The sequence below is a fragment of the Anguilla rostrata genome, chromosome 10 (assembly GCF_018555375.3).
Source record: "Anguilla rostrata isolate EN2019 chromosome 10, ASM1855537v3, whole genome shotgun sequence".
Classification (NCBI taxonomy): domain Eukaryota; kingdom Metazoa; phylum Chordata; class Actinopteri; order Anguilliformes; family Anguillidae; genus Anguilla; species Anguilla rostrata.
The window spans coordinates 845,781-870,085 of NC_057942.1; the positions used below are offsets into that span (position 1 = coordinate 845,781).

The window sequence follows — 24,305 nt, forward strand, 5'->3', positions numbered from 1 at the left end:
ATATACAATATTCTGCATTTGTAACAACTAAATCAATCAGTTAGGATCAATGTATTACACATAAACCAGCCTTGGACAGAACAGTAGCAAATATAGCCCGTGTGGGGGGGGTACCAAGCCCAGGCCCCAGGTCCCCGGCCCCACTCCCAAAGAACACACACCCACGTAGTTTACACAGGCATACATTACTATGGCTTGAGCTCCCTGTCTCACACACACTAAAACAAACTCCCCAGCGCTGGGGGAATATTCTCCCCAAATCCGCATGCCGCTGTTCTCATCCCAAGTCATTTACTCATTTCACCAGAACAAAGGGTCGCTGTGGCCCCCGGGGCCCCCTCTCGCCCCACCATCACCCCCGGGGCCCCCTCTCGCCCCACCATCACCCAGGGGCCCCCTCCTGCCCCACCATCACCCCAGGGCCAATCTCACACTCGTCACCCAAGCTAACCAATCACATCACACCCCAAAAAATAAGCACCCAGGGTACCCCCATGCCACCCCTGCCTCCAGCTGTGTATCGCCCAGGATGGATGTGCCTGCAGGGGGGGGAGGGGGGGGCACAAACAGAGATCGGAAATAGCTCTGTTGGTTTTCAGAATCCCATGGAGCACTGCTTTGAACAGCTGTCCTGGTGTAAGCAAACAGCACCCCCCCCCCCCCAAGCCCCGCCCAGCTGGAATACCTTGCTTTTCATACCCCGTAATCCCAGAAACCACTGCTGTCAGGAGCCATCAGGCAACGGGCCAACATCATGCCTGCCCCCCCCCCCCCCCCACCCCACCGCCACAATGAGGGAGCTGGCCTCAGAGGGGATGGCTACTCCCCCCACCCTCCGCTTCACAACATAAAGAGTTGCGCTGACTTGGTTGGGATGAGGGGAGAAATGGGGAGGGTGTGGTTGTAGGTCGCACAGTGCCAAAATGTGTGTGTGATAGGTGCAGTGCTCATAGAAGCAGCCAGATTTAATCTAGTTTAATCTACAGTGGCTCTGAGTGAACATGCCGCTCTTGGGCTTCTTCACACACTCTAGTGTAAAAAACACAGAAATACACACGACTAACATGCTAGCTAACGTAGCAGAGCAGTGTTCATTGCTAACACACTTGCTAACGCATAGAAGAGCAGTGCTCATTGCTAATACGTGAGCTAACATAGCTGTGCTAACTGCCCTTTTGACGGAAACGGCCGCATCTCTGTGTTCAATGTAGCAAACCATTCTGTGCTCTCCACTATGCAGCAGTACTGGGGGAAGGAACATCTATCTGGAGGCTGAAATTCTCAGCGCTCTGGACAAAAGCACACGCACAAGCAAACATTCCTGTTAGCATCGCGTTTTACTACAGTATGGACACACCAGACCTGTCACCACAGTGCCAACCCCCCCCCCCCCATCCCCCCACCCCAAAACCCAGTGTGTGACCCTTCCAGCCGCGTGCTGAGGAGTCACTTCAGAAACGGACGGACGTTTCCCTCCCTCTCTCGAGTGCTTCTCACCTGCAGCGGTCACCTGGGACCTCAGACGGAGGCGGTCCACAGACGACACCGCCGCGCCGAAATCCCGCGGGAGGCTGGGCAACATTCCGCCAGAGAGCGCGAGCGGGACTGGGAATGCCCGGAATGCTCGGGAATACAGGGTGCTGGGTCCCGGTGTGTACACACAGACACACACACACACACACACACACTCACGCACACTCTCATGCACGCGCGCACACACACACACACACACTCTCACGCACACACACACACACACACACACACACAGAGCTTGGGGCATTACACCATAATTGCCACACTGTAACACTGCCTGTCGCCCAGACAGCGTTTCAGGACACATCTATCCCGAACACAGAACACAGAAAAACAACATTGTTTCTCAGAGGTAATTTGTAAGAAGAAAGCCAAAATTGTGGAGAGAAGTACAGCTGTAGCACTAATGAAACATCATATCCTCCTTACTTCAGCTCGGGGATACATTAGCCACTCAGGCACTCACTCAGACACACAGACGCACACTGAGTTAACTGGGAAGCCACAAATTATTTGAAAGGTTTAAAATGAAACGTTCACAAAAAATATTAACCAGAACTAAAAACTAAATACTGTGCACAAATTAATAGCATTTAATATGTGTAATATATGTATTACATTTAACTAGCCATACTCTCGAAAAAATAGTAGTAGATGTCATATACAGTTTCAATAATTTCATGATGCACATGGGTCTAAAATTAAAATTCATAAAAATATTTTATTCTTGTAATTTTGGGTGGCACTCAGACTTTTGACCAAATGAGAAAAAAACATTTATTAGTGGTTTTACTAGTTTTATTTTTTGAATATAAAATTGCAGGAGTGAACTGTAAAATCAGAGTCAAGCATGCGTCAGAGTTACAGATCCATTACATCCATATATTTAAACAGCAGGGTGTATGAGCTAAATGAGCTAATTAAACCAATAATATCTAGTTCTCCTACTGCCAAACAGTTTCTGGGAGTTAATCCCCAAAGAGACTTCACCCCAGTAAGAAACAATAACAGATCACAGGAGATGTAAAAGGACAGTAATACAATTTCTCTGTACTTGGTCCATTTCATATGATTGTCTGAAAAGCAATGTATTACTCTGATGACTACGATTTAAACAAACAAAGCTGATCACATTGTTTGGCAAAACACTTTTGCCATCTGGAGGAAAAGCTTACATTAGTGAACAATAGCTGTTCATGAAAATCAAAGGCATTTTAATGACTTAACTGGAAATAAACGTGGAATGACATAAGTAAGATGATTAATCTTTCCAGAGAAACCCCAGAGACTGGGATTCATATTTCAGTATTTTGCAGGCGTTAAACGTGTATATATAAAGCAGATTTTCAGGCCAATATTCGGTGAAACAGAGGCACTGAATCTCTCCGTTTCCCGAGCTGTTCATTGGCCACTCGCCTGCATGGGAGTATCCCTGAGTTCAGATCTTCTGTGGTGGGATCCTGAAGGCACAGCTGGGCTTAGTTTTGGGGCAGTCTCTTTCTTTAAATTCGTAGCGGCTAAACTCCTTTGTTCCAAGAGTATTTTTTTTTATCCACAGCACAAAACGATCATTGGTTCACAGTGGTGACCTTATGATGCAGCCACAGTGCCCCCTCCAGGACTGGAGATAAACCTGCAGATGCTGCTGCCCTCCAGAACTGGAGTTAAACCTGCAGGCACTGCGGCCCTCCAGAACTGGAGTTAAACCTGCAGACACTGCTGCCCTCCAGAACTGGAGTTAAACCTGCAGGCACTGCGGCCCTCCAGAACTGGAGTTAAACCTGCAGACACTGCTGCCCTCCAGGACTGGAGTTAAACCTGCAGACACTGCTGCCCTCCAGGACTGGAGTTAAACCTGCAGGCTTGCTGCCCTCCAGGACTGGAGTTAAACCTGCTGTGCTGAGGAGGAGGCTAGCTGGTTGTTCAGCGCTCACTGTCCTCCTTCCTTCTCCTTTAACAGATGTGAGACTTCAGCTCAGGCAGCTGCCTCAGTCCCTGCTCTGCCCAGGAGACATAACCCAGGCCCCCACGCCCCCTCCGCCCGTGCGCACCCCCCCCCCCCCCCAGAGGTGAGCTCACACGGCTGTTTACTCAAAGCTGAAACAAACGTTCGGCTGTTTAGCTTTTACTTCCCTGCCCTTTTGAAATGTTTCCCCATTTTGGAGAGATACGAGCTGACATTCCATCATTCATTACATTTTTTGGAGGGAACTCAAGATAAATTAGAAGCGTGATAATCCCCACAGAAAGAGTCTCTCGGAAAGAAGGCTTGCTCAACACCCTCCGCATGTGGCTCTTTGATCTAAACAACATTAGTAACCAACAAAAACATTTCAGGAATAAAAACAAGGATTCAGGGAAAACGTGGCTGGTCGACAAGTAGGCGTGGCAACGGGGAGCGAGGGCGGGGGAGACATCTTAAAATCAGCGTGCTGGAATGTTCCCAAGACCAAACTAATGACAGGTCCAGGGACACAGGGGCTAATGTTGGGGTTCTGGGGCAGCGCATACCTCAGGATGATAACAGACAGCACTGGAGATGCACAGCACAGTTATACACCCTAACGGGACTGTGTGTAAGACTGCAGGTACACACTAACAGGGACTGTATGAGCTGTGTATGACTGCAGTGACACTCTAACGGTGACTGTGTGTATGACAGCAGGTACACTAACAGGGACTGTATGAGCTGTGTATGACTGCAGTTACACACTAACGGGGACTGTATGAGCTGTGTATGACTGCAGGTACACACTAACGGGGACTGTGTGTATGACAGCAGGTACACTAACAGGGACTGTGTGTATGACTGCAGGTACACTAATGGGGACTGTGTGTATGACCGCAGGTACACTAATGGGGACTGTGTGTATGACTGCAGGTACACTAATGGGGACTGTGTGTATGACTGCAGGTACACTAATGGGGACTGTGTGAGCTGTGTCTGGCTTCAAAGCTCTCCCTGTCATTCACACACGTGGGCCGCATAACATGAAGAAGCCACATACCATTTGACCAATAGCCATAAAACAAAAAGGTAAAAAATATATAAAGCAAAAATACCATTTATATATTATACATATATGCATGACTAAATGCACCTGCATTTATGGAGGTAGATAGCGTAGTCTCAGAGGTGAAGACTGATAGACGTGTTTGTGCTTTGGAAGAAGAGAATGCTGGGTACACGTGTGGTCACTGTGCTTATTAAGGCGGTGGTGTATGTGCGTGAGAGTGAGAGTGTGTGTGCGCGTGTGCGTGTGTGCATGTGTGCATGTGTGTGTGGGCATGCGTGAGCATGTGTGTGTGTGTGTGGGCATGCGTGCGCATGTGTGTGTGTGTGTGTGGGCATGCGTGCGCATGTGTGTGTGTGTGTGGGCTTGCGTGCGCATGTGTGTGTGTGTGTGAGCATGCGTGCGCATGTGTGTGTGTGTGTGTGTGTGTGTGGGCATGCGTGAGCATGTGCATGTGTGTGTGGGCATGCGTGTGTGTGTGAGGGTGGTCAGGGTGGAGGGAGATCACCAGGAAAAGGAAACAGTTTTTCCTGCTGCTCCTCCCATCTCGGGCAGGGGAGGCGGCTGGCTGGCGTTCCCTTGGTTACACCTGAGTCACACGTGAGCGCACTCGCCATGGCATGGGGGGGGGGGGGCTACACGAAGATTAGAGAGTGCATCGGGCAATGGCAGTTCTCCGTGGATGACTCTCGAACCCAGGACCCGTGGCAGCCAGGCACTGACGCTGCAGTCCAGAACGTCCTGTAATGCAAAGGGGGAGGGGCTTAGTACAAACAGGGCGGGGCTTAGTGCAAACAGGGCGGGGCCAGTCAACAGCCAAGACCGCAGTAAATTCCACTCCTGTGGCCACTAAAAATATGCAGGGCGGGGCAGGGCAGGGGTGCGGGTGACAGCAGGTGGGGCGGAGCAGGGCTGATAGCAGGCAGGGCAGGGGTAACAGCGGGCGAGGCGGGGCGGGGCGGGGGTAACAGCGGGCGGGGCAGGGCGGGGCGGGGCAGGGGTAACAGCGGGTGGGGCAGGGTGGGGCGGGGCAGGGGTAACAGCGGGTGGGGCAGGGTGGGGCGGGGCGGGGCGGGGCGGGGCAGGGGTACCGTGTGGCCTCCAGCCCGTCTCCCCCGCAGCGCTGTTTGCTGTCCATGGCGTCGCTCTGGCACTCTGCGCAGACGGATCTCTCTCTCACCAGCTGGGCGGTCCACACCTGCAGCCTGCAGGGGGCGCTGGCCTGCTTCACCCGCAGCTGCACACAGTAACTGAGGAGAGGAAGGAGGCCCACAGCAACTTCAACACACAGCCAATAAAAACTCAGCCAATTAGCACACAGCCAGTCAGCACACAGCCAATCAGCACACAGGCAATCAGCACATAGCCAAACAACACACAGCCAATCAACACACAGAAAATCAGCACACAGCCAATCAGCACATAGCCACTCAGCACACAGCAAATCAACACACAGTGAATCGCAAAAACTTTGTCCAGCACAATGCAAATATTCTAATAGCCATTGTGAAAATCTCAACAAACTTCCCTTTTGTTTATACTCTGAGGTGATACCCCCGGTGTGTGATCTCCCTGGGCTACTCATTAACTGTGGCTGGGGCCTGTTAGCTTTAATCATGGCTGTTTCTCTGGCTCTAATTGCAGGTTTCATGCCAGTAAAAGCCAGCGCTGCTTCAGAGGTATTCCTCAGTGACAACACTCAAGGGGCTGTGCATTCTTCCACACCCACTGCGGACCGTCCACACACAGAGGACAGGGTTCTAAAGCCTATGGAACCCAACACCAAGAGCCACTGTGGACTGTCCACACACAGAACAGGGTTCTCAAGCCCACAGAACCCAACACCAAGAGCCACTGCGGACTGTCCACACACAGAACAGGGTTCTCAAGCCCACAGAACCCAACACCAAGAGCCACTGCGGACCGTCCACACACAGAGTACAGGGTTCTAAAGCCTATGGAACCCAACACCAAGAGCCACTGCGGACTGTCCACACACAGAGAACAGGGTTCTCAAGCCCACAGAACCCAACACCAAGAGCCACTGCTTATTCAAATGTAAACTCACTTAGTGAAACATGGAATTTAAATGTTTTTGAACAGATGTCAAAACAACATCATGTGCACTGTTTCTGATGAATAAATATTGATTATGTATAGTATGTTCATGCTTTTTCATGAGTCACAGTCAGTGGTGGTGTACGGGACAGCAGTGGGGGTTCTTTTCACCACTACAAACAGTCCCAATGCAACACAGACAATTGTGTCCCTTTACTCCGAAATGACAAAGACCATTTCCAAATAAAAGTGTTGAGTTACAAACATGGAATTATTATTTTATTTTATTTGGTCAGTGAAATGGAAAACAGATTTTCATCTGGCTCCTACATTTCATTACAATCGTTTGGCAGAGTCTCCGATCGCGAGCCACTCAGGACAGAAGTCTGGGAACGTAAACGTCTCCACGTGAGCGATACTGAAAGCACTGCATGTCAGATTAAGAAATCAGAGCAGGACATGCTGAATCAATTAGAGCCAATTTTCCAGTTTTTTTTTGGTGTTTTTTTCCTTTAGCCTGAGCCATTCTTAGTAAAGCAGGAAAGAGGGCATGATTTGGGATGAAGATAAAAACACAGAAAGGTTTAATGAGGTAAAATGGCTCCGTGTATCTGAAGCGTGCAGCTCTACAGTCCCACAGTCAGCCAGGTGCCCCGGTGCAGTCACCGGCACACAAACGGACTCTTTAGGCACCAGCAATAAAACCTTTACTACTTTAAACACATCTACTTTTACCACATTTATACGGAAGCAAAGTCTTTACTCACTAAGGGTTGTTTTGCTCAGTTACTTGTTTCGTTGGAAATAGTTACTGGCATGTAAAGTGTTTCAGATGTGTTTTTGGTACCGGACCGGGTGTGACTGGGACAGAAGTATGTAAACAGCTGATTCAGACCAGTGCCGTGTCTGATCTCACAGACGGGGAGAAGGTCGCACACAGGACTGCAGCACTGGGCCCTTCCCCAGCGGTGCACTGGCACAGACCCCCCCCCGCCCCCCCCCCCCGCAAGCCAAAACACACAGCCAGCCAGATGAGCGTCCCGCCACAGATGTGAGGCCTCAGATATGCGGACCGGGCCAGAACTCCGGGCCAGGACCCCGTGTCCCGCTGCGGAGGACATGGTGTTCTGTTCGTCAGTCTGAAGGAGGTCTTCCCCCCTTTAGGAGATATCGCTGGAAACACATCAGTGGGAAAGCGGGCTGTGAGAACCGGATGAGCTGGCCTGCTGCACAGCTCCTCAGGCACAGAGGAGTGCTCTGCCTGCAGGGGGGGGCGGGGGGGGGCCGCACGTTGGATCAAACGGCCCGTTTCAGAGCCGGGTCTGAGCACAGGTGCGTGAAGCTCCACTGGAGCCCCAGCCGAGCGAATTTAGGACAGAATCAAAGGAGCAACAGACGCGGGAGGACCCACCCCCCCCCCCCCCCCCCGCTCTTACAGGATCGCTGTCGGCAACAGCTGCTGGTCCACCGGCGCTTTACTCAACACTCCCGCTGCGGGACTGCTCAGCGGCCATTTTACACTCTCAGCAGCTGATCGCCATGGCGACTGTCTCCTAGCGGCCCGCTGTGGTGGCAGATGGATGGGCATGACCGGCGCCAGTCCGCTGGCGGGACAGCCAGAGCTCTCACCTCACTTAAAGATGTTTGGGGTCTGAGCCCAGCCCGTCAGCTTCACTGGCACGAGCGGCTGTAACTGTGTAAACATGTCGCTTAGCACAGCTAGCCACCAGAGCGCCTGTACAGAGAAGGAGAGTTGGTATGCTGCATGAACAGCCAACTGCGTATTAAACTTTACCAGAACATTATTCGCTGATTGAGTAACCAACCCTAGTTCTAGGCACAAGGCCAGCGTTTGTAGTTTTCGCGACCGGGACCGGGCCGATGTTGTGTTTTTGGGGAGATGTGTTCCACTAATTAGCGAGCATTTCTGGGATGTTAATCTCGACAGGCCAAGTTTGCGATCGCTGGAATGCCCCTGTTTCAGCCAGCCAGGTTTCAACAATAAATTAATTTATACTCGGTTATCAGAATGACTTCACATCCGGAGAAATGAAGGACATCAGACCAGTAATGATGCCTGAGACAGAATAACAAACAAACTCTACAATTCCAGCCCTCAAAGCCAAGAGCAGCCCCCCCCGCTGCTCCCCCTCTGCTTCCCCCAGTCTGTTTCTACACCTCTGCATTCCTGTTTCACCCATCTGACCTTCCCATTTCCCATTACAGAGCATTCTGATAGACATCTGGATGAAAAAAAAAAAAAATTTATGATGAAAATTTATGACACTGGCGTGAGAAAATTCAGCACCAAGAGAACTGTAAGACTTCCAAGATTCCATTTATACTTCACAGAAAATGACCAAACGCTCATTTCAAATCTCTTTTTCACACGCAGGAGAGGAGCAGAGCCGTCGTGGAGAAGGCCGCTTCCACCATCGCCCTGTAATTACAGCTAAGTGCTGTCATCAATAACCGAGCCCCTGCTGTGACAGCCGGAGCGCACTCCTGAGCGCGCGCTCTGAAGTATAAAGGATGTTTTCTTTTCCCTCTCCGAAATGCCCGCGTTTCCTGGGGGTCGTTTTAAGCGCGACGCACTTTATAGTTGTTAGCCGGGCTCAAAGCACAAAGCCAGCGGAGCGGCTCACATCTGCGCAGAGCCAAACTAACATTAGCATCGCAGCGCCTAGCGGAGAGCGCGCTGCCTTTAATGCATCCAGCCCCCCGCGCAAGGCCACAGTAAACAAGAGGTGAAACCTTCAATCAAACATCAGAAAAACAGAGGCTTTGATTGTGGGACTGCAGGTTTGAACACATCACAGAGAGACAAAGGCAGCCTGTGCTCAACACAAACACTCCGGTCATCCTAAGCACAGGACTACTACTCTTAATATATCCGCCTCACTGCCTTACTATCACTGACTCCCCACACGCTCCACTCTGCAAGCTTTCTGTGCTCCTCTCTCTATACAAACAGGAGGTTCAGGTCGAGAAAGCGCAGCTGAACCTCCACTGAACCTCCACTGAACCTCCACTGAACCTCCACTGAACCTCCACTGAAGCTCTACTACACCAGGCCGAGCACCTCGATCAGTTTACAGGTGGAGTGAGACAGCGGAACGTTCCAGCACAAGCAGACAGACAGAACCTGACGGAACTTTCGATGGTAAGAACAGTGAGGGGAGCAGTCAGTCACACTTTGAGCTACCGGTCACACGCTGATCTGTCATTGGCAGGTTCCAGAACATTCTGAGGTCAGGAGGGAGGCTGGTTAAGGCTGAGGGGAACGGGAAACGCACGGGTTGAGTGCCGTGAAGAAGGGACAGCCTGCATGCGGAATAGAGCGCGGCTCACACCCAACACACCTGGCAGCTGTAGCGCTGCACTGGCTAACCCCAGGTCTTAACTCAATGAAGCTTCTGGACCAGGTGATTGTGTCTTCCACAGGAAGAGAAGCGAAGTGCTGTTTTCACAAAAGGCCTGCTGTGGAAAGGGTGGGGGGGGGGGTGGAGGGACGCTGATTGGTAATTTGAGTTTGGATACGGTGTAGGATTTCTGATTTACAGCTTTTTTACCTGGTCTTACTTTTTAATTAAAATGTACCTGTTGGAGCAGAGCTTAACTTCATTCCTGGAAAAGAGGCTTCTTTGGTGGCCTGCTCCCCCTGCACCCCACCCCACCCCAAAACACAGGATGACAAACACTTTTCTTTTTTTCATAAAACATCCAAAAAAAAATCTCCATAACCAGACCTACTCCATGTCCCAGCATTTATACTGCACAAGGGAAATGAATGGGCATCCGTCACCCCACCAGCAAACCAGCCCAGCCCTGAAATACAGTCCCGTCCACCGAGCACACGCTTTTAACAGGCACACGCTGCACTCACACATCACCCAGCTGCTGGGCACTAAGCTCCTGCAGAGAGAGGAACACGGCCAGCCGCTAGCCAGCCGCTAGCCAGCCGCTCGCGTACGTCACACTCAGTCAAAACAAGAAAACAGCGTTAATCTGTCCCAGCGCTCAGACTGGACACGGTCTGTCTGAACCTCAGAGCGCTCAGACTGGACACGGTCTGTCTGAACCTCAGAGCGCTCAGACTGGACACGGTCTGTCTGAACCTCAGAGCGCTCAGACTGGACACGGTCTGTCTGAACCTCAGAGCGCTCAGACTGGACACGGTCTGTCTGAACCTCAGAGCGCTCAGACTGGACACGGTCTGTCTGAACCTCAGAGCGCTCAGACTGGACACGGTCTGTCTGAACCTCAGAGCGCTCAGACTGGACACGGTCTGTCTGAACCTCAGAGCGCTCAGACTGGACACGGTCTGTCTGAACCTCAGAGCGCTCAGACTGGACACGGTCTGTCTGAACCTCAGAGCGCTCAGACTGGACACGGTCTGTCTGAACCTCAGAGCGCTCAGACTGGACACGGTCTGTCTGAACCTCAGAGCGCTCAGACTGGACACGGTCTGTCTGAACCTCAGAGCGCTCAGACTGGACACGGTCTGTCTGAACCTCAGAGCGCTCAGACTGGACACGGTCTGTCTGAACCTCAGAGCGCTCAGACTGGACACGGTCTGTCTGAACCTCAGAGCGCTCAGACTGGACACGGTCTGTCTGAACCTCAGAGCGCTCAGACTGGACACGGTCTGTCTGAACCTCAGAGCGCTCAGACTGGACACGGTCTGTCTGAACCTCAGAGCGCTCAGACTGGACACGGTCTGTCTGAACCTCAGAGCGCTCAGACTGGACACGGTCTGTCTGAACCTCAGAGCGCTCAGACTGGACACGGTCTGTCTGAACCTCTGCCTCAGGTCCAGCTCTCCGGCCCAAACAGCCACAATCAGAGAGAGATCTGCAGCTCACATCAGTCACAGTGCCTGTGGTGCATTGTGGGCCAGCGGATCAGGAGCAGGGTTCCTTTAGCAAGGGCTAGCGTGTGAATAAGGACACAAACACACAGGCCTCCTGCACTCAGAACAACACGCAAGGCATCGCCGTGCGGCCCAGGTAATCTACACCTGCTTTTCATTCGCTTCTGATTAAGAACCAGAGCTTAATGGAAGCCTCCACCAACAACAGTGGAGACCTAAACTGATGAGCTCGCTTCATCTCAATTTCTTGAGAGTTCAAGTTAAATTCTTAACAATATAAACAACATTGTGACATAAGGTTATTCATAAATCAAGAAAATTGCATTTGGAGATTTCTCAAGTTTTTTTTTTTTTTTAGACAAAGGTCAGATATTCCCCTGTGGTGGTTTTATGTAAGCACTTCACTGATGAATGTTAAAAAGATGCTAGGCCAGATATGTCTGTTTATGAATTTATGAATTGTTGTTGTACATTTGGTACCCAGCATGGTGCAGACGTCCTATCCCACCCTAATTTGGAATGTCCAACCGCAGCCGCATACACACACATTCCCCACTGCCTGTTCAGGAGCGTGTAGAGTTCAGAGTGTGGGCGGGGTTTCTAAGGTGAGTGGATGGGGTTTAGAAGGTGAGTGGGCGGGGTTTAGAAGAGCTCCGCCTCTGCAAGTCTGACCTGGGCATCTCCTCCTTCATCAGCATGTGCGGCCGTCTCCAAGGGTCCTTAAAGTTCCTCTTGAAGGAATCGGGCAGGATTTTGGCCACCTCTGGAGGAGAGAGCAGCCCTTCATCAAACACCAGCATGAGGGCTTCAAAATATCCACCCCCCCAAAATGGTGGTATATAAAGGCGGACAGTGGAGGTGTTATATAAAGGGTGGTGTTGCTGTATAAAGGAAGGGGAGGGTGGTGTTATATGAAGGGTGGAGGTGTTATATAGAGTGTGGAGGTGTTATATAGAGGGTGGAGGTGTTATATAAAGGGTGGAGGTGTTATATAGAGGGTGGAGGTGTTATATAGAGGGTGGAGGTGTTATATAGAGTGTGGAGGTGTTATATAGAGTGTGGAGGTGTTATATAGAGGGTGGAGGTGTTATATAAAGTGTGGAGGTGTTATATAGAGGGTGGAGGTGTTATATAGAGGGTGGAGGTGTTATATAGAGGGTGGAGGTGTTATATAAAGGGTGGAGGTGTTATATAGAGTGTGGAGGTGTTATATAGAGTGTGGAGGTGTTATATAGAGGGTGGAGGTGTTATATAAAGTGTGGAGGTGTTATATAGAGGGTGGAGGTGTTATATAGAGGGTGGAGGTGTTATATAGAGGGTGGAGGTGTTATATAAAGGGTGGAGGTGTTATATAGAGGGTGGAGGTGTTATATAGAGGGTGGAGGTGTTATATAGAGGGTGGAGGTGTTATATAAAGGGTGGAGGTGTTATATAGAGGGTGGAGGTGTTATATAAAGGGTGGAGGTGTTATATAAAGGGTGGAGGTTTTATATAGAAGGTGGAGGTGTTACCTTTGGCGGAGCTGCAGGTGGGGCTCTGGCCGAAGCAGCCTCGGCGCTGTTTCAGGTCTGGGCAGGGCGCCCCTCCATTCCTGGGGGGCATGGTGACCTGGCGGCTCCTCTCCTTACTGCCCCCCCCACAGGGGGCGCTGCACTGGCTCCACCCCCCCCACCGACCCACCACACAGTCGATGGCTGCTGGGGGAGAGAGAGGACGGGGGGGAGATCAGGAGAGGCACCACAAAAACCAGCCTATCTGGGATCAGTCTCACCTGTCAGCTCCTACTGAATGAGGTTAGGACACGCCCAGGAGACACCTGACCCCAGATCCACACACCTGCTCTGAGATGCTTCTGAATACAGGTGAGGTTAATAAACTATGACACCTCGATGCCTGAAAGATGGAAAACCTAAAATACTGAATTTAGTGTGCAGTCCTATTGGGAAGAGCTCCATGCCCATAAAGTCTGGTATTCTGGTCAAACTCCATCTTGGCTGCAGCAGAGGACAAGTCTCTTAGAAACATTCTTTAAAAGCGAGGGAGGGCTGTTCTCTCTCAGGAGAGCTGTCAGTCTCTGTTACTCCTGCACTGAGCAGCAGACTGGCTGTAATAAGCCAGCCAACCCCCACCCCCCCACACACACACACAGCCAACATCAACCCACCCCCACACACACACAGCCAACATACCCACCCCCCCACACACACAGCCAACATCAACTCCCCCCACCCCCGCACATTAGGAGGAAGGATGCTCCGATTACTCATCTTCCTCCCACGCAACACCTACTCATCTGGAACATCCCTGATTTTGAGACAACATTCATTAAACCAGTGGGTTTTAAGGACAGAAAACCAAGAGCTCCAATAAGCAGGTCAGTTTTAGGCAAGATGTTCAACCTGCAAAGATGATCCTTTCCTGTCTTTTATTTTCAAAACCTTCATTACAGCAGGATGTCCATGCAGCTGCAGAACACAATGCCTAGTTAGATTTTCTTTCATTCAGTTAATTTAGGTTTCATCCACTAAACACAAAAAATACCTTCAGTAACCCGTTAACAATGGACCTCAGTGAACAGTAATCACTGAGCAAGCTGTGAAAATGTAATATTTGTGATTCATTAACCACATTGTGCTTTACTGGCTGGCCACTGAATGCCAAAAACGTAAGCAGCAGACCTCAGCAGACATCACCTCCCCCATTTACTGGGAAACGAGGGTAATCAGATATTCAGCCAATAGGCTTCAGCCACACCCTGCTTCTGTTGTTAAAGCTAGTTAACAGGGTGACATCACTTTCTTTCACAAAAAAGTACAAATTCAGAAAAAAAAAGTGGCTGAACCTCTTGTAGACGACTGCACGGGAAGCCCTGGAGATTAATTCAGCCAAAAATTTGTAGGTATTACAATACAACGTTGATTTGCTCTGCAGCGTCCAAAACAAATACAATCAAAAAAAATGACTGCCTTTCTTATAAACTCCTTCCTCACTTTGCTAGCGCTGCTTGCTACGTGGCTCATGTCTTCCCTCCACCCGTCCCTGTCGGCTCCACGCTCTCGTCAGGAGAGCGGACCGACTCTACCCTCACAGGCACAGGAAGGAAGGCGGCAACACGCTGATTATCTCCCACCAAAACCGCTCATTAATCGCGGGGTCCCAGCTGCCAACAAAGGGGGGGGGGGGCGCATTAATCCCAATAATACAGCTGTGCTCGCAGATTGTGTTTGGCAGTGGACACGCACGCAGGCGCCCCAGATTAACGTGCGGAAGCCATCCTGTGTGGGGTTTTCGGCCACCTGTGGGGACCCTTAAGCCCCCCCCCCCCCCCCCAAACCCCCCAGCTCTCTGCAGGGCCAATCACAGAGCCCGGCCGCTGAGTCCGCTGCCTACAGGACACCCAGAGCTGTAATTACAGCGTCATGGCAACAGCGCCATGGCAACCACGGCTCAGCCCACACGGGCACTGTGCCGAAGAAACATCTGTACTGGGGGGGGGGGGGGGGGGAGCATGTAAGACTTCTTGAATTTTTACAGGCACAGATGACCCATGAAAAAGCTCTAAGATGATTAATACACTTCAACACTCGGCAAAGATGGAAATCCTCCTTTGAAAGGAGCTTTTCTGCACACCTGATCCGAGACGCATCGATTCGAGCCGCCTCACACAGGCAGCTCAGTAACCATCGAGGCCCCGACGGCAGTTTGGTCACAGATAAGTATGACAGAGTGACCATGAGACCGTCCCAATACCAGCAGGCCCTGTCATTCTGTACGACAGAGCTCTGTCCGTCTGTACGACCAGGCCCTGTCCGTCCGTCCGTCTGTCAGATGCAGTGGCAGACCGAGCACGCTGTAGCCATCAGTGTACCTGACAGGGACGTCCTAAGCCTTCAGTACACCTGCGCCAGGTGAGCACCCAGACCTGCCTGCGTCACGCTGACATCACAGCCAAGAGCTGTTCGGTCTGTAAAGCGGACACGATGATACACAAGCCAATACAGAGTTTGAACTGGGACACAAAATATAAGGCTCATGTTTGAAGTTGACTTTTGTGAAGAAGAGACCTGCGTCATTACATTTATAGAAACATTACCTTGGGAAAGCAAATCTGGAACAGCACATGCTGACTGGTGCCAAATGACTCACAGCCTGGATATCAGTGTCCTTGTTCAAAGGCGAGAGTCTTCCAGGAAAAGACTCCCTGTTTGTTGTCCAGCCAGCTGTGCGCTAAGCAGCGACAGGCACACCCATTTTTAACGGTAAATGAAGCGTCTGAGTTTCGGGGGGAGTTAGCCGCTTCCGCGCGGCGTTCCGATCCTTCTCAGCAGCCGCGCGGCGTTCCGATCCTTTTCCCATTCCCAGGGTCCCGCTCATCCGTCCCGTGACGCGGGAACACAAAGCCACTCTGGAATTTCCAAATTCCTGCAGATTAGTTCTGCAGATCTGCGGGCTGGGGGGGGCGACTGAGCCCTGGTTCCAGCAGGTGCCCCACACAGCGCAGCCAGCGCAGTGAAACTCCGCCCATCTGAGCCCACAGGGACCGGCTCTCACCTGCACACGAACCCTAACCGTCCTGTGCGCCGGGCTCCATTAAGAGCACAAGCACAGGGACGCTCTGATCTGATTGGTCAGCCTGGCAGCGCGGCACACCGAGGCCGTCTCAGTCACGTAACTAAACGAGCCTCCTTTGCGTCGCCTTTAGTCAGCGTTCCAGTTCCTCACCCCGCCAGCCCCGAGGTCAGAGGTCAACCCTGACAAGGGTCACAAGGTAATTAGCTTTGATGGTCTTCACTCCCCCACCACAGAACCCCCCCCCCCCCCCCCTCCCCATGAAGAGCCAAACGGGCGCAGCCTTCTTTAAGCAACAGACAGACAGCCAAGAGTCACGCAGAGAAAGAACACAGAGGTTTACAGTCATCAGTTTTATGATTTTTTTAAAATTCTAAATAAAATAAAACGGACGACTGCTCAGAAATCCATCAATAACAATAGCAAAAAATGTATTTTTTTTACATTCATTTTTAGATATGGTTCTCAATTTTTCTTTATCAAAACATTGACCCTTATGCCTGCTGAGTACTGCTCTGGACATGGCTAATCGTGCAGCACTGGCAGGGTCAGGGGTAGGAGCTGAAACGGGGGCACAGCTCACAGGGACGAGAAACAGACGCCACTTTCTCAGGCTCACTGTCCTCCCCAGCAAAAGGAGCGGTCTGCACACACAGAGGAGCTAATGGAGCCCCCCCCCACACTCCCCCCTCTCGTGCCCCCCCCCGCGCTGTTCTCAGCAGATACACAGCGCACTTCATCATTGCGCTGAGGAGGATGAGGAGGATGATGCATTCCTAAACTGGCAGAGGGGCAGACCGAGCACCGAGACTTTCACAGCGCGGCTGACTGACCCCAGATTAACCTCACTTACTCAAGTCCGTGTTTGAGCCACCCAAACCCTGGGAAACTGCAGGAAACCCACAGATGCTTGTGGCTTCAGTCCCACCAGCAGCACCCCCCAGAGAGCCGAACGGCAGCCTCACCAGCTGACTCCAAGTCACGCAGAGAAGAACCCACGTGAGGTTCAGTCCAGAGACTTCGCACCGCTAGCTCCATCAATAACAACAAAGCACTACCATCTGATGGTTCCAATCTTGATCAAACATGACCCCGCTGAGCTCGCTCCATGGACGTGCAGCACCGCACATGGAGCTGACGCACGTCACTGGACGAACAGACGCCACTTTCAGCTCATGTCCTGAGGAGCTGCTGCACCCAGAGAGCTCAATGACCTCCACACCCCACCCGTGCCCCCTGGACTGTCCAGCAACCCAGCGCTTCATCACGGACTAGAGGACTCAGAGGAGCATTCAAACTGCAGGTGGTTGACCCCGAGTCCCTCAATCACAGCCATTTGTTTCTCAAACTCTGCATCTTCTCAGGGTTTAATGAGGGGCGGAGTTCAGAAGCGCTGGCCGTTTGGAGAGGGGCGTCCCGCTGCAGGCCTGTTCTGTAGCAGCGCCGCAGCCCCGCCCGTTTCCCATGACCCCACCGAACCTCTCCAGGGTCCCACGAGCTCGCCTCGGCTCACCACGGCCCACGAACGAAACTCGTAAACGTCCCGCATTCTTCTGGCTTCAGCACAGAATCTAGCGTTTTGCACAGAATCTCCGTCTCACATATCTTCACTAAACAGTGAAATGAGTCGAGGGATTTACTCTTCAGCTCCCAGGTCAGTTATTAACCGAAACGGCCAGCAGGCCTGATGAACAGCAAACGTTTAAGGACCCTGCAAACAGCACTTCCATCTACGGCCCAAAAGTCCCATGGGGAACTGGGCAGAGCAAAGTGTTGCTGTAATATTGAGTCTTCAGACTAAACCCTGTCCTGCTTCAGACTGGGGAAACACTGAAGACAAAACATAAAATAAAAAAATGCACGACCTTGTTTAACAAGGATAATTTACATTTCCAGTTTCTTCATGAAAACGTTGTTCATAAACAGGAATAACCTTCAAGGAACAAGGTCCAGAGTCGACATTCTTTACCGTTTATTCAGAGAACGCACAGAACTGCCTGAAAGAGCCTCCACAAGACTTGGTGTAAAAACCACTAATCTCTCCAATCTCCCACAAATACAGAAATACATGGAAATTATTGCCCAACTCACCCTATCTTTCTCTCGCTGTGTTTCTTTTGGCGGGCAGCGTGGTCTACTGACATGCTTTTTAAACATATAAATAAAGAACGTGTTCAACGAGCATAACAGTGACTTTCATCCAAGTCTCAGCCCCACCTAGTCTGGCCTGGAACAGCACAGATGGTAGAAGATTACTGGCGAATCACACATAATTGGAAGCAGACTTGGTTACATGGAGAATAGGTAAGTGTGCGCATATTAAAGGTTAAAAAGGTACAAGGACGTCATGTCTCAGTAATGTTTTGCGTTTTTGCGAACAGTCCAGAAATCCACCTCAGTTTATTTCACGCTGCACCTGCTAAACGTGAGATCATGTGAACTCCAAGTGCTCCTAAACAAGGGGATTTGTGGAGAAGAAGTTGAAATGCTCCGTCGCCCATGGTGGACGTTTTTCTGTGACTATCTTTGGTGCCGGTCCAGGTCAGGCTGCCCATAACCGCCTCTGATTCCCTTATATAGAGCTGTGTGGCCTGGCATTGGAAACAGGGGAAACATTAGTAGGGTGAGCTCACGGACTCTTAAAGCCAGCCAGTGCTTTCTTCTCCCAAACAAATCCGTTACCTCATTAACAGAAAGCCCACAGCTTTAGTTTCATTTTCTAAGCCCTTCCCATGGATACAGAAACAGTGTACAACTACCTTTATGTATTTAGTGTTCCAGTTTTCATCCTACAGCACTGTAAAATATTTATTCATTTGATTGGTTCATAGCCCTTAGCAGCTACACCAGCCTGTACCACTCTCTGGTCAGACTGCTGAAGCTAAGCAGAGAGGGGTTCTGTTACTATGGGGCCACATAGCAAAACTATATCGCTGCTGGAAGTGATGTGGGTGGGCCAGTAGGGGGCACTCCTCCCTCAGGACAAAATAGAAAAAACAGAAGCCTAACTTCCCAGCAAGTGATGGTGGCACAGTACTATAGAAGATACTGTACTTTAGTAGACATGTTAAAATGTAGTTCTGACTGTTATGGTACAAGAGTAGGGGTGTTACTGTAACTCCAGTGTCCTGCTCAAACTGCCACAAAACAAACTCTACACCCAGCTGCCTAATCACTCCACACTGCCAAAAAAATGAGAACAGCACTGCAGTCAAAACTATGAATGCATTAACACAAGAAACAAAGACCCCAGTCTCTTAAAATGAGTAATACAGACTCAGTGGAGAGATAAACACCTCCATCACTTCATCCTGTTTTCCTTCTTCTCCATTGAGCTCATCCTCTACTGCCAGATACTATCTGCATGAATCCCTTCTCCAATTGCACCATTTTTCAATTTTTTTCCCCCACTTCTCAGAAGTGGGATGAGTCGCCAGCCAAAATTCACTTTAATTCTGTGGCATTTCTGATCCCTTGAGTGTTGTGTATAATAAGTCTCATATGATTTGTCATCTGATATTAAAATCCCATTTGGTCAAATTTTATATTCTTATCATATTGTCTGCTATAGTTTTGTAATCACATGCCATTGTAATTATAATTTCAACATGAAAATATTCCAGCACTCCACAAAACCAGAATGGTGACTAACTACTCAAATCATATCACTTGTTTTGACAGAGCTGTACACACGAACATAAGAATCTGAAAGTTTTAAGTTCCTAATCTAATAGGCGCACATTGTGCAAACATTCTCCACGCGCTTATAGAACAATGTGTGTATGAAATGAATCATGCGTGCGTGCGTGCGTGCGTGCGTGTGTGTGCGTGTGTATGTGTGTGTGTGTGCGTGTGTGCGTGTGTGTGTGTGTATGTGTGTGTGTGTGTGCGTGTTACAGTAAGCCAGTGAAATGCGCTCGTTCCGTATAACTCTGTGTCTTGTGGGAGGAGGCCACCAGCGAGCTGCAGAACTTCACTCGGTCAGTTTATGGCGAATCTGAACAGCCGCTCAGTGATGAGAGGGAGGAGCCAAGCGTCGTTTGGTCTGCAGGTCACCAGCTGAACAGCGCTGATACAAGCCCACGGCTCAGAGCCTGTGGGACAGCCGGAGTAGAACCCTATCTCACCCCAGAGCCCGCCGGACAGCCCAAAAAGCAGACCCCTATCTCACTGCAGTGTGTATCTAAGCGCTCCCATCCGCCCAACTGCATGATGTCATTCAGGTCTTAAAGCACCAGGACCTCACTGATCTGCTGCTGTCCGTCACGTAAGAGAACACGGTGGGAGGAGCCACGGTGGGAGGAGCTACCCCCCCTCCCCCTCCCCACTTTCAGGGGCCCATAACTCCTCAGTCTGGCAAAACTGCCCCCCCCACTGAGAGAAAAGTCTCCATTTTAACTAAATACCAGTCATACTGCATTCAGAACTGTAAATGCAAATGGAATGTCATGTAAATTACACCTGCTTAATTTGTTGTCGTCATAGTTACAGAAGAATGAGACCGACCCACCAGGGGAAGGGGTAGGAGGGGGAGTGTATAGCCCCGCCCCCAAGGTTTTTGTTTTTTGGTGCATGACCACCCTGAGTACTCCGAGGGGGGGGCGGGCGGGTATGTAGTCAGCCATGGCAATTTAAATCAGCAAGACAAATGTGTTTACGGCAATCTCAACCATAAAACAGCAGCCAACTTAACGAGCGGGATAATTTACAGAAATTAGTTCAACTTCCTGGACAGGGTAGAGTTCAGGGCGTGGGGTCGCCATGCCAACCTTAAGGACAATTAATCAATACTGAGAAGGAGGGGGATTGGAATAAACTCACGGAAAAACAAAACAGAAACAAACACCACAGTCTTCCTTAGATGTATTCATTTAAAACAGGGTTACAGTACAAAACACAAAACCAAAGCAAAACTCAGGTGAAATACTGCCGATTCACTTCCAGCCTCAAACGGCCTCGTCCAGCAGGCAGCTGTGTTGCTTGTGTGTGTTTAATCCTCATAATGACACCACAGGAAGCACCACACTGAGCTTACACTGCTGAAAGCAACTCTTATAGCCCTGCTATACCACAACAAGCCAGAACACACCTTCCATCCTGTTCCATAGCCTCCGCACACAGGTCAAACACAGAAGCACCTACACAAAACACCTGAACACTACACAATACACCTACACAAAACACCTGAACACTACACAATACACCTACACACTTACACGAAACACCTGAACACTACACAAAACACCTACACACCTACACAAAAAACTGACACACCAACACACCTACACAAAACACAGAAGCACCTACACAAAACACCAAGAACCAAACACCTAAACACCCAAGTGTCAGAAACATGTCAATCAAAACAGAAATAAAAGCACATTCAGAGACATACAGCTTGCTTTTAAATGTCTATATTTCATTGAACTTTGACCCCTCCTTCCCTTGAAGCTCATCTTTGATGTTCTTGTGAGCGGTCTGCGGTCTCTGAACAAAAAGATTTGCACCCTTGCCTCAAATATGTTGTGTATGTCTAACTGCCGCCCCGCCACCTCATTGATAACTATCCGTCCTTCGGACCAAGCAAATAACAAGTAAACTCCACTAAAATGTTGGGGAAACTTTGCGAAGACAGTTTCGCTTAGAGATCGCCACAACTTCTTCATAATGTTCTACACAATTTTACACGATGGTGTTTTGAACAACTTGTGCGTTTTTAGAAGAATCTATGTTGCCCTGGTAAGTTAACTGGAAATAAGCGAGAGGACTGTTAAAGCAGGTGGCGTATTTCATAAATATAACGCACACTGTGGAAAAACAGCTCTAACGCTCCCCAGTCAGTTCAACTGCCTCGACTGAGACTCTAAGCAGTCGGTCTCAACAGAAAATACAATATCATCGTTGCAAAGTGACATTTCCCCATTTGATTTAGAAAAATATTAACATTTAGGCTTACATCCCAGTGTACAGTTCGAAGTAGCTACCGCGTGCCAGATTTTGTCTGAGAACAATACCAGCGTTGCATTCTCACTGGTTCTCTCAAGCAGCCTACCAAAACTACTATTTATGTATAACGTAGACAAAATATGAAACTAGGTAGCATTTATACATAACAGGTGTAGGCTGTACGATGTGATTTTAGTCAACAAATACACACCTAATTTCTGGAACACACCTGTCCATAGAAAAACGTATTTGCCAAATGACGTGGTTAAATCATAATATTTACGGATTAAACATAGTAAAGTATTGCGATGATAATAACCAATAGCTGAAGAAGAGAGACAACTCACCGGATATTTGACAAACACGTTGGTAGTCTTCACAACAGTCCCCGGTTTTCTGGCAATATGTGTCGCAGTAGCAAACAGTTTTTCGTCGGGAAAATTCGTGGCATTCATTGTTTCGTCCAGTGCAACAGTTTGGGTTTTCCCTCTCGGCACAGCCGGCTTCTGCCTGTAGAAAAAATATCCCCGGAAGAAACGCAAAAACTCCGCCGAGAAGCAGCCCGCGGCATCCCAAAGCGTGCCCGCGTGCTCCCATGTTGCAAATTCTATGGGAAGAAACCTGCGCGTGTTTGGTAGCACACGAACTACCTCCGTGGGGTTTATCGGAAACCTTTATATTTAAAACAACTTATTTTTTAAACAAAAGAGAATGAATTAATGCATTCAGTCCGAACTGAATGGCACTGTTTTTTTAGAGGAAGTAATTCATCAATTAAAGCAGTCTTTTAATTTGCTTTATTGGCAGCTGCTATAGGCTACAATTCACCAAAATGCGAGTAGACCGATCTTTTGTCTTCATACATAAAGAAAAGGTAAGCTAATATATGTTGCTGATATAACACACTAGCCTAATTAGTCTTCGTGCACATCATCTTCGGCAGTCAGCCTACTTTATTTGTCTGACACCGACGAAAGCCATGGTTTCTGAGTAGTCTACACGTTTTCCTCTACACGTTTCTGTTGCCCAGGGGTCGAAGTGAACCCCGCCCTTCTGAAAAGACATTGGAGTGTAATTTTAATAGACCATCCCTTGTATTCTGGAGGCCTTTGATTTTTGTTGTCCTGGGGAGTAGCAAAGTTCCAAACATTACAATCGATCAACGGTTTATTTTGCTTCGTTAGTCATGCAGCCTGTGACAGTAGGCTATAACGGCTGGCAATACGAAATATCGCACAACGAATAATCCAACTAGACGCAGGCCCCTATTGATATCGAGTATAAACATTTCGCTTTCCACTCTTAATTTAATCGGTTTTTTAAAAATAGGCTAATTTATAAATAGGTCTTGGCCTCGGTATTTAAACGTATAGAGAAGAAAAACGTGAACAAAACACATTATCTCCGCAATGTACAATTTTAAATTAAAACCAGTTCACTGGGCTACGGTCTGGGCCCTAAGGTCCCGATAACACTGAAGGTATTTAACAATGTCAAACTCCAAATAGGAAGGGCGAATTAAGACCAGTAAAAGAACTCCAGGGAGTCTTAAACATTTTATAAAGAAACAGAACAAAAACTCATCTCGGAGCCATTGTTTTTTTCTTTCTTTTTATAAAGAGTTGTTCGCCGCATAATAAAAAAATAAATAAAACAGTTCAAAGGCGTAGTCAAAGATGTTCGTTGGCACGAAAACAGAAGCGTCCCTCCCTCGGTTCTCTGGCGGGAAGAAACTGAGCTGTCCACTGAAAGAAGCGCGAGCGCGCAGAACACAGCCGCTCTGGAACAATACCAAAACTTTCCCCCTCGTCGAGCTTTAGTGATGTGGCCCACTCATACGGTCTATGGGCCCACTACAGCCAGGTCAGTCCGTGATGTAGGGCAGTGTAAAATCGCTTTTAGAAATGAAAATATCACATCCTTGTCGAACTGCGATCATGAAAGGCTATTATTTAACGGAATGATTTTAGACAGTGCAGTTGTTCTGGGATAAAATCCTTTAATCACAATAATGTGCAGGTGTTGTGGAATTAGACTACATACCATAAACGTTAAAGCCAATCTGTACATCCTGTTGGTTTATCATTGCCTGAGATCGTAGTGCCAAAAGCAGCACTGTTGCGATGATTTGATGTGGATCATGAGGTCAGGAGTCAAGGGTCACTCCAGCGTTTATAAGCAACGCAAGTTAGGAGGACCTCTCTCACATCAGTCTGTAAACCAGGTCTGGCTCATATTACTGTAAGGTTATGAGCAGCCTGGTCAGGCTCATAGTGCCGTAAGGTTATGAGCAGCCTGGTCAGGCTCATAGT

General features: G+C 49.3%; 1 protein-coding gene across 5 annotated transcripts; it reads right to left on the reverse strand.

The window, feature by feature from the left end:
• Positions 1–2,309: 2,309 nt before the first annotated feature.
• Positions 2,310–23,705, reverse strand: si:dkey-178e17.3 (somatomedin-B and thrombospondin type-1 domain-containing protein). 5 transcript variants are annotated; one of them, XR_010332740.1, is made up of 6 exons: positions 22,341–23,705; positions 12,990–13,175; positions 12,151–12,241; positions 5,639–5,797; positions 3,425–5,288; positions 2,310–3,314 (listed from the first exon to the last, which is right to left on the reverse strand). XR_010332740.1 is itself a non-coding variant. In XM_064353286.1 (5 exons), exons 1-5 carry the CDS (start codon positions 22,588–22,590, stop codon positions 5,183–5,185), a joined length of 792 nt encoding a protein of 263 aa, XP_064209356.1. In that variant the 5' UTR covers positions 22,591–23,705; the 3' UTR covers positions 2,310–5,182. The 5 variants fall into 5 exon arrangements, 2 of the variants coding, with proteins under 2 accessions (XP_064209356.1, XP_064209357.1); XR_010332739.1 differs by having other exon boundaries at positions 2,310–3,388; XR_010332741.1 differs by having other exon boundaries at positions 2,310–2,517; positions 2,567–5,288.
• Between the last annotated feature and the right edge of the window lie 600 nt (positions 23,706–24,305).